Genomic DNA, 11415 nt, shown 5'->3' with positions numbered 1-11415 from the left:
GGCAGAAAGGGGTGCAAAGGGGCCTGGGGAGGGGCAGAGAGCGAGAAAAAGGGGGGCTGGGGCTGGGCAGAGGGTGAGAGAAGCCGGGGGGGCCCAGGGGACAGGCAGAAGGGGCTGCAAAGGGGGATCCTGGGGACGGACGGACAGGGGGGGCCGGGGCGGACATACAGCCGGGGGGGGGGGGGGGGCAGGGACAGAGTCGGGGTGGGGGGGCTCAGCCCGTACCTCGGCGGGGTCCCGGCTCCCTCCCGGCCGAGTCCGCGGCTCCGCCCGCCCCGGGGGCCGGACGGGGAGGGGCCGGGGCACAGGCCCTGCCGGCACCCCCTCCTGCTCCTCCCTCCCCTGCTCCCCCTCCTCTGCTTCCCCTTCCCCTTCACCCCCTTCCCCTGCTCCCCCTTCCCCTGCACCCCCTCCTCTGCTCCTCCTTCCCCTGCACCCCCTTTCTCTGCACCCCATTCTCCTGCTTCTCCTTCCCCTGCTCCCCCTTCCCCTGCACCCCCTTCCCCTGCTCCCCCTTCCCCTGCACCCTTTTCCCTCACACCCCATCTCCAGCTCCCCCTTCCCCCATATCCCCTCTCCTGCACCTCCTCCCCTCCACCCCCTTCCCTTGCACCCCATTTTCTGCTCCTCCTTCCCCTTCACCCCCTTCCCCTGCACCCCCTCCTCTGCTCCCCTTTCCCCTTCCCCTTCACCCCCTTCCCCTGCTCCCCCTCCTCTGCTTCCCCTTCCCCTGTACCCCCTTCCCCTCCACCCCTTCCCTGCTCCCCCTTCCCCTGCTCCCCCTTCCCCTGCTCCCCCTCCTCTGCTCCCCCTTCCCCTTCTCCTGCTCCTCCTTCCCCTGCACCCCCTCCCTGCTCCCCCTTCCCCTTCCCCTCTCCCCCTTCCTCTGCTCCCCCTTCCCCTGCTCCCCTTCCCCCCTTCCCCTTCCCCCCCTTTCCCTGCACCCCCTCTCTGCTCCCCCTTCCCCTGCTCCCCCTTCCCCTGCACCCTTTTCCCTCACACCCCATCTCCAGCTCCCCCTTCCCCCATATCCCCTCTCCTGCACCTCCTCCCCTCCACCCCCTTCCCTTGCACCCCATTTTCCTGCTCCTCCTTCCCCTTCACCCCCTTCCCCTGCAACCCCTTCCCTGACACCCTCTCCCGCACCCCCTCCTCTGCTCCTCCTTCCCTTGCTCTCCATTCTCCTGCACCCCGTCTCCAGCTCCCCCTTCCCCTACACCCCATTTTCCTGCTCCCCCTTCCCCTGCTTGCCCTTCCCTTGCACCCCCTCCTCTGCTCCTCCTCCTGCTCCTTATTCCCCTGCATCCCCTCTCGTGCTCCTGGTCCCCTGTCCCCCTTCCCCTGTCCCCTCTCCTCACTCTTCTCTCTCCGCTCCCCAATCCCGCTGGAAATGGCGTGGGATTCTCTTCCGATCGCTGCCTGCAGCGTCCGCCCTGGCTGTGCCTCCGGTTCCTCGGCAGGGCCCTCCGAGCTGATCCGAGTGCCACGCAACAGCTCTTCCTCTTCCTCCCCCCATGGCCGTGGGGGCCTTTCTCCAGCCTTGCGTGTCCTCCCTGCCCGCTTCGGCACCGCTGGAACCACCCGGAGACACAACCCAGGGCTCGTGGGGCCACACGTGCTCTTGGGGTTCACCTGGACACCCCAACTGTTCTCCTGGCTGGTCCCGGCGTGGGGCTGGAGCTGCTACCAGAGGTCCAGGAACCAGAGCAGGGGTGGCTGCCCCATCCCTGGAGGTGTTCAAGGCCAGGTTGGATGGGGCTTGGAGCCCCTGATCCAGTGGGAGGTGTCCCTACCCACCATGGCAGGGGTGGGACTGGATGGGTTTGAGGTCCCTTCCAACCCAAACCATTCCATGGTTCTACGAAAAGAAAGGAAATCTTCCTGATTTCTCATAGGGTTTGTTGAGGGATTATTCTCCAGGTGAAAGCCTGGGCATGGTTTCCTTTCCAGGAGATGTCACACAGGGGCTCAGTGGTTGGAGCAAGAATTTCACGTCCAGGACGTTCCCTCAGATGCAAACGGTGCCATGAAAATGCTCCAAGGGCGCCCAGCAGAGCCCCAGGCGGGTTTGGGCGGCCTCGAAGGACCCTGGCAGTGCTCTCTTGGAAACCAGAGCTGAGATGCAGCTGGTGAGCAGCTCTGCTCCTGCCTCCAGCGCCTGTCCCCAGGTGGTGGGTGTCCTCTCACCTGGCCTGTTCCCTCCTGGGTACCACACGCTGCAGGGAGGGTGTCATTTCCCCTCCCTCTGGTGTCACCGAGACATTCTCTGGAGGGGCCGGGCATCCTTCCGAGACATAAAAGCCCTTAATGCAGTGCAGCAGTGTTCTCTCTCCAGCCCTGGACTTGAGCCCACGATGAGCTCAGAGGCCTCACGCTGAAAGCTTCCCTTGAAGCACTCGGAGAGCACACAGAGCAGGCGCCAGTATCCCAACGGAGACTCTGCTCCGGCTCCTGGGAGAACAGGCCTTGCCTTTCCTTTGGAAACAGGAGGAGAGAGTTGGGATTGTTCAGCCTGGAGAGAAGGCTCTGGGGAGACCTTAGAGCAGCTTCCAGCGCTGAAAGGGGCTCCAGGAAAGCTGGGGAGGGGCTCTTGATGGGGGAGGGCATAGATAGGATGAAGAGGAACAAATTTCAGCTGATAGAGGGGAGATTGAGATGAGATCTTAGGAAGAAATGTTTTGCTGTGAGGGTGGGAGGCCCTGGCCCAGGTTTCCCAGAGCAGGGGTGGCTGCCCCATCCCTGGAGGGGTTCAAGGCCAGGTTGGATGGGGCTTGGAGCCCCTGAGCCAGCGGGAGGTGTCCCTGCCCATGGCAGGGGTGGGACTGATGGGCTTTGAGGTCACCCCTAACCCAAGCCATTCCATGATTCTACGAAGCTCTGCCCTTCTCTCATAAAAGTCCTTTATTAGAACAGCAAACATGACACTTCTCTTCAGCACAGCGGCTGTATGCAGCTACCATCGCGGAACAGGGGGGCGACATCGTACAATCACTGGGAGTCTAATAAGCACCATGAACATCCTAAAGAATGGGGGGTAACGGCTGAGAGAGGAGCCCCGGGTGAGCCAGCCACGGGGGCTCGTCAGGGATGCACCAAAGAGCTGCTCGGCGTTGTCCCGCAACACGGTTCTCCTGCAGCTGAGAGAAACTCCTCGGTGTGAGTCAACGAGATAGCACCCATCCAATAAATTAGGTAAACTTAATACGAGAGCAACAAGGAAACGAACGGGACCGTCCTAGAAGAGGGCATGCTGGAAGGGAACGGTCTATTTACACTGGTCTTCCTGCTGGACCGGCGCTCCTGTAGCATCCACCCGCGCCCGGAGCGAGGAGCCGCGGCTCCCCCGGCCAAGCTGGGATCGCTGGCACCCACCGGGCAGCGCCGCCGCCTCCCCAGCTGCCCCAGCCGTGCCGGGAGACGGCGAGGGACCCAAAAGCCAAGCATGGGGCTATGCGCATGCAGTGCGTTCCCTGGCACGGGAACGGGGGGCTGGCACCGGGCACGGCACCCGCCACCACCTCCCCGCTCCTCTCCTGCCTCTGAATTCCCAGCGAGTCGGGGTCGGGAGCGGAGGGCAGCGGGCACGGATCCCTGAGCGCGCGGCAGGGCTGCGGCCAGCTCTCCTTCCTCCCCATCCCCATCCTCACCCCCGTCCCGGGCTCCCCCTCCGAGCCTCGCCGCAGAACGAATTCTCCTGTGAACGGAAGGACACTATCAGGTAGTAGTTAAGGCTAAGCTTTACACGGCAACTATAAAAAAATAAACACTAATCTCCAAAGAGCTGGGTGGAGGCTCTCTGGCTATGGCTGTGGCGTGGGAGAGCACCCCGCGGGCTCCCGGAGCTCCCGGGGCCAGGGCAGCCACCCCTTGCCCCACAGAACCGCCTCGGGGGCACGAGGGATGGGCAATTCGGTAAGGATGCGGAGACCGATCGGTAATCCAGGACCCACCTCTACCCGAGACTGAGCGCTCTGCAAGAAAGGCCACGGGGAAAAGAAATATCCTGCAACGTAACGTGGCTGGCACAGGCAAAAGATTCCCCATGGCAGGGGTCCCTCTGGGGAAAGAGTTCTGCTGAGAGACGAACCCGCCCCCCCCGGGCTCCCGCTAACCCCAACTCAACTCAATAAAACCAAACCGAGAAGCGGACGCGGAGAAACATCTCAGGCTACCTAAGTACTTCATCAGCCAAAAAGAGCTAAAGAGCGAAGCGCACACACACAGGACAGCGCGGGAGGGTGGAGATGAGGCGCAGATCAGAGACGGCCGAGAGGCACGGGCTGCCTGCCCGCTTTGCCTCCCCGTCTCTGGCCGGCGGCGAGCGGGGACCTCGTCCTGCGGGAGGGAACGGGCTGGCTCGTCCCATGCCAAGAAGAGGCAGGCGGCTGCGGGAGCATCCTCAGGGCATGGCCGAGCGCGACGTGTAGAATTCGGGGACCGGCAGGCCGGTGTGCAGTGTCACCTGCAACGAGAGATAAAGGGCTCAGCTGGATGTCTCCGTGCTGGGTGGGAGAGTGCGCAGAGCAGGAGCTGGCACAGCACCAGCTGGGGAGCAGTGGAATCACAGAATGGGTTGGGTTGGAAGGGACCTCAATGTCCATGGCCATGGGCAGGGACACCTCCCACTGGATCAGGTTGCTCCAAGCTCCATCCAACCTGGCCTTGAACACCTCCAGGGATGGGGCAGCCACCACTGCTCTGGGCAGCCTGGGCCTCACCACCCTCAGCGTGAAGAATTTCTTCCTAGTGTCTAGCCTAAATCTCATGTCTCCCAATTTAAAGCCACTCCGTCTCATCCTGTCACTCTAGGCCCTTCTAGAAAGCCCCTCCCCACCTTTCCTGGAGCCCCTTTCAGCACTGGAAGCTGCTCTAAGGTCTCCCTGCAGCCTTCTCTTCTCCAGGCTGAACAACCCCAACTCTCTCAGCCTGGCCTCACAGCAGAGCTGCTCCAGCCCTCAGGTCATCTTCGTGGCCTCCTCTAGACCTGTTCCAATAGGATAAGGGGGAATTGTTTTATGCTGAACGAGGGGAGATTGAGATGAGATCTTGGGAAGAAATGTTTTGCTGTGAGGGTGAGGAGGCCTTGGCCCAGGTTGCCCAGAGCAGATTCCCCTGCCTCCAAAGCCCTTGGCGTTGGACACTATCAAGGATGCTGCCAGGGTCTGGGATGGTTCCTATCAGCCTCTGTCCCAGTGCTGCTGGGAAGCTGTCACCACCTCGATGGTCAATTAGAGCACACCCTAATCCATGGATCCCTCATTTACAGAAGGCACTTGGTGCCTCTGACCTTGTGCAGAGGTGATGCCTTTGACATCCCCTGCAGAAGACCACATCTAAATGCTTAGCACCCTGAAACTAACTCCTCTGTGTGATGTGTCCGAGGTTTCTGGGCACCTGTGCAATCCTGGAGATGCAGATGGTGGGAGAGCAGATGTGCCAAAGCCAGGTTCAGCGAGCATGGGGACTTGGGGGCAGGACAGCAGGGGTGAGGTTAGTGAGAAGGAAAATGGAAGATGGAAAGATCAGATAGGCCCAGGGAGCCACCGCCTGGTGATGTCTGGGAGAGCCAAGAGCTTGGGAAAGAGGGAGAGAAAAGAGGTTTGAAGCTCCCAATACGGAAATAGGCTTTGAATGGTGCCCATCTCCCTGGTAATGCTCCTGCCTGGGTCCTGTGAGAGCTGCAAGAGCTGGCGAGGCTCCAGTGGGGTAGCATGATGAAGCAGAGTTGCTAAAATCCATCAACCAGGGAGGGCTGGAGAACCTTGGTACTTCCAGGGAGGTGGTTGAGTCCCCTTCCCTGGAGGGGTTTAAGGCACGGGTGGACGAGGTGCTAAGGGACATGGCTTAGTGATTGATGGGAATGGTTGGACTCGATGATCCGGTGGGTCTCTTCCAACCTGGATATTCTATGATTCTATGATTCATCAAGTGAGATGGAGAAACCTGGAGCTGGAGGCAGCAACTGTGGCTGCAGGAAGGTCTGTCCCAATTTAGAGACATGTGGGTGGTTTAGGGTGCAAGTTTAGTGCTTTCCAAGCTGCTCCCACTGCACAAGAGCCCCCTCTGCTCCACGAAGTCCTCACGCTGCTGAGCATCAACACATCGTACAGTGACAGCAGCACAAGAAGCCTGGCAGCAAGCTCAGGCACAGGCCGTGCTGCTGCGCTGCTCCAGAGCACGGTCCGAGCACCTACCTGCACATTCCTGTTGAGGCTGACCGCGGGGAAGAAGAGGCCCTCCAGGTTCTCAAAGGCGACAGGTCCTTGCTGGTCTTCATTGATGGAGAATGTCAAGGTCCTCCTAGTCAAATCCAGCAGCACTCCCACCGTGGCGCCTTTTGTTATCCCACCCTCGGTTCTGTGGGGGTAAGAAGATCAAAGCGTCTCTGTAGCTCCATGCAGCTTTTAAGTTGAAAGAGGGGAGATTGAGATGAGATCTTAGGAAGAAATGTTTTGCTGTGAGGGTGGGGAGGCCCTGGCCCAGGTTGCCCAGAGCAGGGGTGGCTGCCCCATCGCTGGAGGGGTTCAAGGCCAGGTTGGATGGGGCTTGGAGCCCCTGATCCAGTGGGAGGTGTCCCTGCCCATGGCAGGGGTGGGACTGGATGGGCTTTGAGGTCCCTTCCAACCCAAACCATCCCATGACTCCATGATTCTACGACACCAGGATCTCCTCAAGCTACCGCAAGCTTCAGAGCCACAGCTCTGCTGGCTCGTGGAGGAAGCAAGCAATAACTGAGGCGCAGGCATAAAAGCAGATGCTATTTTCTTGGTGCATGAGCTCCAAGGCTTTGGGTGTTAATCGGAAGGGGGTGCTACACAGGAGCGGTCCCTGTGTGCTCAGGAGAGGAGTCAGCGTGGGAAGAGTCATAGAATCATAGAATCATAGAATAACCAGGTTGGAAGAGACCCACCGGATCATCGAATCCAACCATTCCTATCAAACACTAACCCATGTCCCTTAGCACCTCGTCAACCCGTCTTTTAAACCCCTCCAGGGAAGGTGACTCAACCCCCTCCCTGGGCAGCCTCTGCCAGTGACCAATGACCCTTTCTGTGAAGAATTTTTTCCTAATGTCCAGCCTGAACCTCCCCTGGCAGAGCTTGAGTCACAGCAGGCAGGGAAGGAGAGGTTGGAGCGAGGCAGAATCAAGGAGGCAAGGACTGCCCTTCCCTTCCCGTGAGGGCACATCCTCTAACAGAAGTGTGGATTGTGGCACTTGGGGACATGACTCAGTAGCAGAGTTGACAGTGTTGGGTTTATGGCTGGACTCGATGATCTTCAAGGTCATTTCTAGAATAACAATTCCGTGATTATCAGCAATGTCACCCTTCCCACTGGCAGCTCTAAGTGCCACTGGAGAAGCTCCGGGCTCTTCCTTGGGTTGTGGTTTCTAGGAGGAGGACCCCGGGCCAGCCCACGTACCTGTTGGTATGCGAATTGTTGTGCATAAACCAGCTCCGGTTGTTGTCCACGTACATGGCCCAGGCCTTGTCGTCCTTGCCCAGCATGGCATCCTTGAGGACGTCGATGCGCGCCACACCGAAGGCCGGGTCAGGGTGATTATCGTAACGATCAATTGAGAGCTCCCAGTAATGGAGCCCTTTGGAAAAGCCCGTTTTCCCCAGCACAACCCTGTCATCGTAGCTGTTGCAGGTGACAGTCAGGTTGTCATTGGAGAAGATGATGTCAGCGTGGGCCGAGGAAGGATCGAAAGAGAACCAAGCAACTGGAACACACAAACGACATCAGGTTAGGGCGGTGGGAGCGTGGCTGCCGGCGACCGAGCCCCGTGGAGCAGACACGGAACAGCGCATGCTGCATGCAGAGAGACAGGAGGCACGGCGGGGGCTGCCGCCCACAGCGAGAAGCAGGCAGGGAGCTGCACAGCGGTGGGGGCTGCCGGCTCACGGAGAGCATCTCCCATCACGAAGGGAGGCTTGGAGCTTGTGCAACTGCAGCCTGCCGGCGTGGCTGAGGCTTTATGGCCAGGACTCGATGAGTTTTGGTGCTCCCTGGTGCCTGCCTGTCTCCCTCCCTGCCCACTCTCTGTCTGTCTTGGCTCATGAGCCTGCAGGATCCTCATCATCTCCAAAACTTTGGCCCTAGCAGAAGGCATCTCGCGATCTTGACCAGGTCTCCAGGTTCTAGCTACCGTAACTTACCCTTACAACTAAGGGTTGCTCGTGCAAGGAACAGTTTGCAGGAAGGGGACTGAGGATTAGGACATAAACTCGGTGGATTTGAGGGCTGGTGGACTCGGGCCCCAAAAGCACGTACAGAGGTCTGCGCTGACGGAGACGCTACATCACACCGAGAAACCCCCCTACGGAGCAACCGGCCACACGTAAGACAAGCGCTAGCTCCTGAGAAGGCTGCAAAGTGCCCCAAAACCTTCACGACTCGGTCCGGCTGCTGCTTTAAACGCACGGGACTCGGTTACTGCAAATCAGACAAATAGAGCGGCACGTCCTCGACAAGACAAAGGCACAGGGTTCCACAAGCCACCAGCCCGCTTTGCCAGATGGTTTTTCTCCAGCGGTCACCGAAACATGAACTGACACCTTCACAAACCACTCCCGCGCCTGCAGGAGTAAACACGGCTTGAAAAATAAAACACTCGGGTGAGATTGATTCATCGGTTTATTGGATCGTTTCACGGGACAGCTCACATGCACGCGGGCGCCCCAGCTTTGCAACTCGACGGAGGCGATTCCGTACCTGCCACCATTTTTTTAATGTCAACTGTGGTCATTCCCAAGGAGAGGCATGCAGGAGAGAAAAGAGCACGTAAGGTTGGGAAAAGAGAGGAATGAGAAACGATTTCTGCTTGCCTGCTTCTCCAGCGAGCGCACGGACCTCACGAGTAAGGCTCAGGGACATGGGTTATGGCAGATGGGAATGGTTGGACTCGACGAGCCAAGGGGTCTTTTCCAACCTGGTGATTCTATGATTTTATTCTAAGACGGGGAGAGACGGAGCGAGGGTGGGATGCAAGCGGCACACGAGCTGCTCGAGGAGGGAATCCTGCGAGCTGGGCATGGAGTTCCTGCTCCCCAGGGAACGAATGGGCCTGAGCTTGCAGAACGAGCAGCGCCACAGCCCTGGGCGGCCGGGGATGCTACAATGAGCGCTTGCTCTAATTAGCTGCAGAGGCATCACCTCCTCGGCATCTGGCCCATGTGCAAGCCCTTAATGAACCGGAATGCTTTGAGCAGGAGGATCGGTTCTTAATTACAGGGCCGCTTCCAGAGCACTGACCTCAGGCTTCTCTTGAAAACCATATGGAGGAGAACTTAAAATGCCTTCACATCATACGGCAATCACCATTCCTCCTCTAAATTTGCCTACTAGCAGGACATGACAACGCTCTCAGACGCCCCGGGTGAACGCTGGGGTGTCCTGTGCAGGGACAGGAGTTGGACTTGATGAGCCTTGTGGGTCCCTTCCAACTCAGGGCATTCTAGGACCCTATGACACCCAAGAGAGCTCTGCAAGCAGGGTTTGTGCAAGAAATGCTGCTCACTCCCCAAAGAAAAGTTAAAGATTGAAAAAAGAAAGAAAAAAAGGAAGAGCACCACGGAGTAAGCGCCAGTTAATTGTAATAAATATACTTGCCTAATTGAGAGTAAGGCGATCCTTGTGTCTCAAAATTGCATCCTATAAAGAGATACTACATTTCACACATCACAGCTGAGAAACAACCGCCTGAAAAACCCTCACCAGCATTTAACCTTGAATTAAGCATCCATCCAGCCACGGGAGGCCTGATTCATTAAAAGCCAGAGCACCGGGAGAAGGGGTTGCAAACACGACCCACGCGTTTGAGTGCAGACACGGGCAGTACCTGCTCCTCCACAGCCAGATCCCACCACAGCCTTCAAGGCTGAGGCCGTTTTAATGAATCACGCCCCGTGCCCCTATTCAAAGAACGGCTTTCAAGGTCCCTGTGCATCGCTGCGGTACCAATTCACCTCAGTGTGACACAGCAGGGGCACACGGGCACGTTCAGGACCCCGTTTTGGCCCGTCCCACCACCCCAGCACAGACAAGTATCGCTCACGGCCATCGCGGTGGATCTTGGGACACTGGACACAAAGGAAGAAACGTCCGTAACAAAACAGAGTTCAAGCCATTAGCGCACAGCAGTACGATGGGAAATAAAACATAAAAAGCACAAAGAAAAGTTGCGGGGCCCCCGGTTATTCTGGCAAGGGTCATGCTGCAGCATTCCTCATTCCGGGTTATGGGATGGAAATCAATCGCGGGCCCCCATTCTTCCTGGGCTTACACCAGAGGAAGCCACGAATCACTCCACTGGAGCGGCGTAAATCCAGAGCAGGTGGGAGAATCGGGGCCCAGGATCTTTAACAACGGAAGATGTGCAAAGAGGGGTTAGAAAACAGCTCTGAGAGATGCACTGTGCCTGCAGCTCCTTCGCTGGCCGCCCGGTACCGCCTACGTCCCGCTCAGCCCGCCAGGACTGGGCGCAAGGAGGCAAGCAAAGCGCTTGTCGGGGCTGCCAGGCGAGCGAGGTATCACGGGAGTGGTTTCCTCCGCTCTGTGGGGAACAAGACTTGGATATCATCACATAAAAGCTGAGCCCAGTGCTCAAAGATGAGCAGACAAGAGCCCACATCTCCAGGATCTGCGAGCTGGCCTTAGGAGACCTCGCTTGCAGCCAGACTCGCTTCTTTCTTAGGAGGGGTCTGGAGTTAATTGAGCAAACTGATTTTGGAGAACAAATCTTGCAGCAGAGCCCGTGTTTCCTGGCTGTATAGGGAAAGCAAACCATGGAGATGTCCCTGCAGGTTTCTCCCAGGGACTCTGCTCTTCTGATTGTCCCTAGACACAAGGTCAACACACGCTAGAGGTGAGGGATCTGCTCTGCTGGCTGGTTGGGTCAGATTGTTCAGCCGAAAGCAGCACCCATGGAAGGAGTCACTGCGCTGCTCCCCCACCCCACGCCTAAACGTGCCCAGGCTGGTACGTACGGATGAGAACACCACGAGAACTCTGCCACCGCAAGTCCCTGCGCGGCAGGAGCAGGCCACTGACAAACAGAAGGAGTTCCCCCTGCCATCCGCATGTCATGGGAAAAACAAACACAACAGAACGAAAAAAAAAACCAAAGACTTTGGAGATGCCCAGAAGCACAGACCAAGAGGAAATGCCAGAGGCACTCGGCTCACCAGCTGAATTCAGGGACTGTAAAGAAGAATGCAAGCTCAGCTGGTGGGCTGAAGATCTTAGCTCAAAGTAGGATCTCCCCGGGAAGCTGGGTTGTAGATTAAGGGTGGAGGAGAAAGGACTCATTCTACGAAGCTGCGATCTTTCCAAAGGCACTGGAAAAGGGAGGGTCTGTTCTTCTGACTGCGCGTCTAAACGTAAGATCAATGCAAACTAGACATCAGAGAT

General features: G+C 58.1%; 1 protein-coding gene across 7 annotated transcripts in view; it reads right to left on the bottom strand.

Moving 5' to 3' along the window:
• Nucleotides 1-2864: 2864 nt before the first annotated feature.
• Nucleotides 2865-11415, bottom strand: part of TRIM9 (tripartite motif containing 9) — a 62155-nt gene continuing 53604 nt past the window's right edge. The window contains exons 8-13 of one of the 7 annotated variants that reach the window (XM_069856800.1): nt 11190-11378; nt 9616-9657; nt 8719-8742; nt 7423-7726; nt 6195-6357; nt 2866-4462 (exon numbers count right to left, since the gene is read on the bottom strand). In XM_069856800.1, coding sequence (XP_069712901.1) covers nt 4400-4462; nt 6195-6357; nt 7423-7726; nt 8719-8742; nt 9616-9657; nt 11190-11378 — 785 coding nt within the window. In that variant the 3' untranslated portion in view covers nt 2866-4399. Of the gene's footprint in view, nt 4463-6194; nt 6358-7422; nt 7727-8718; nt 8743-9615; nt 9658-11189; nt 11379-11415 lie in introns of all 7 variants that reach the window. The other 6 variants (XM_069856799.1, XM_069856803.1, XM_069856801.1 and 3 more) reach the window with 6 other exon arrangements.

This window comes from Phaenicophaeus curvirostris, chromosome 5 (genome assembly GCF_032191515.1).
Source record: "Phaenicophaeus curvirostris isolate KB17595 chromosome 5, BPBGC_Pcur_1.0, whole genome shotgun sequence".
Lineage (NCBI taxonomy): Eukaryota > Metazoa > Chordata > Aves > Cuculiformes > Cuculidae > Phaenicophaeus > Phaenicophaeus curvirostris.
Note: the sequence above shows the minus strand (reverse complement) of the source record. Positions and strands in the feature narration are given on the sequence as shown.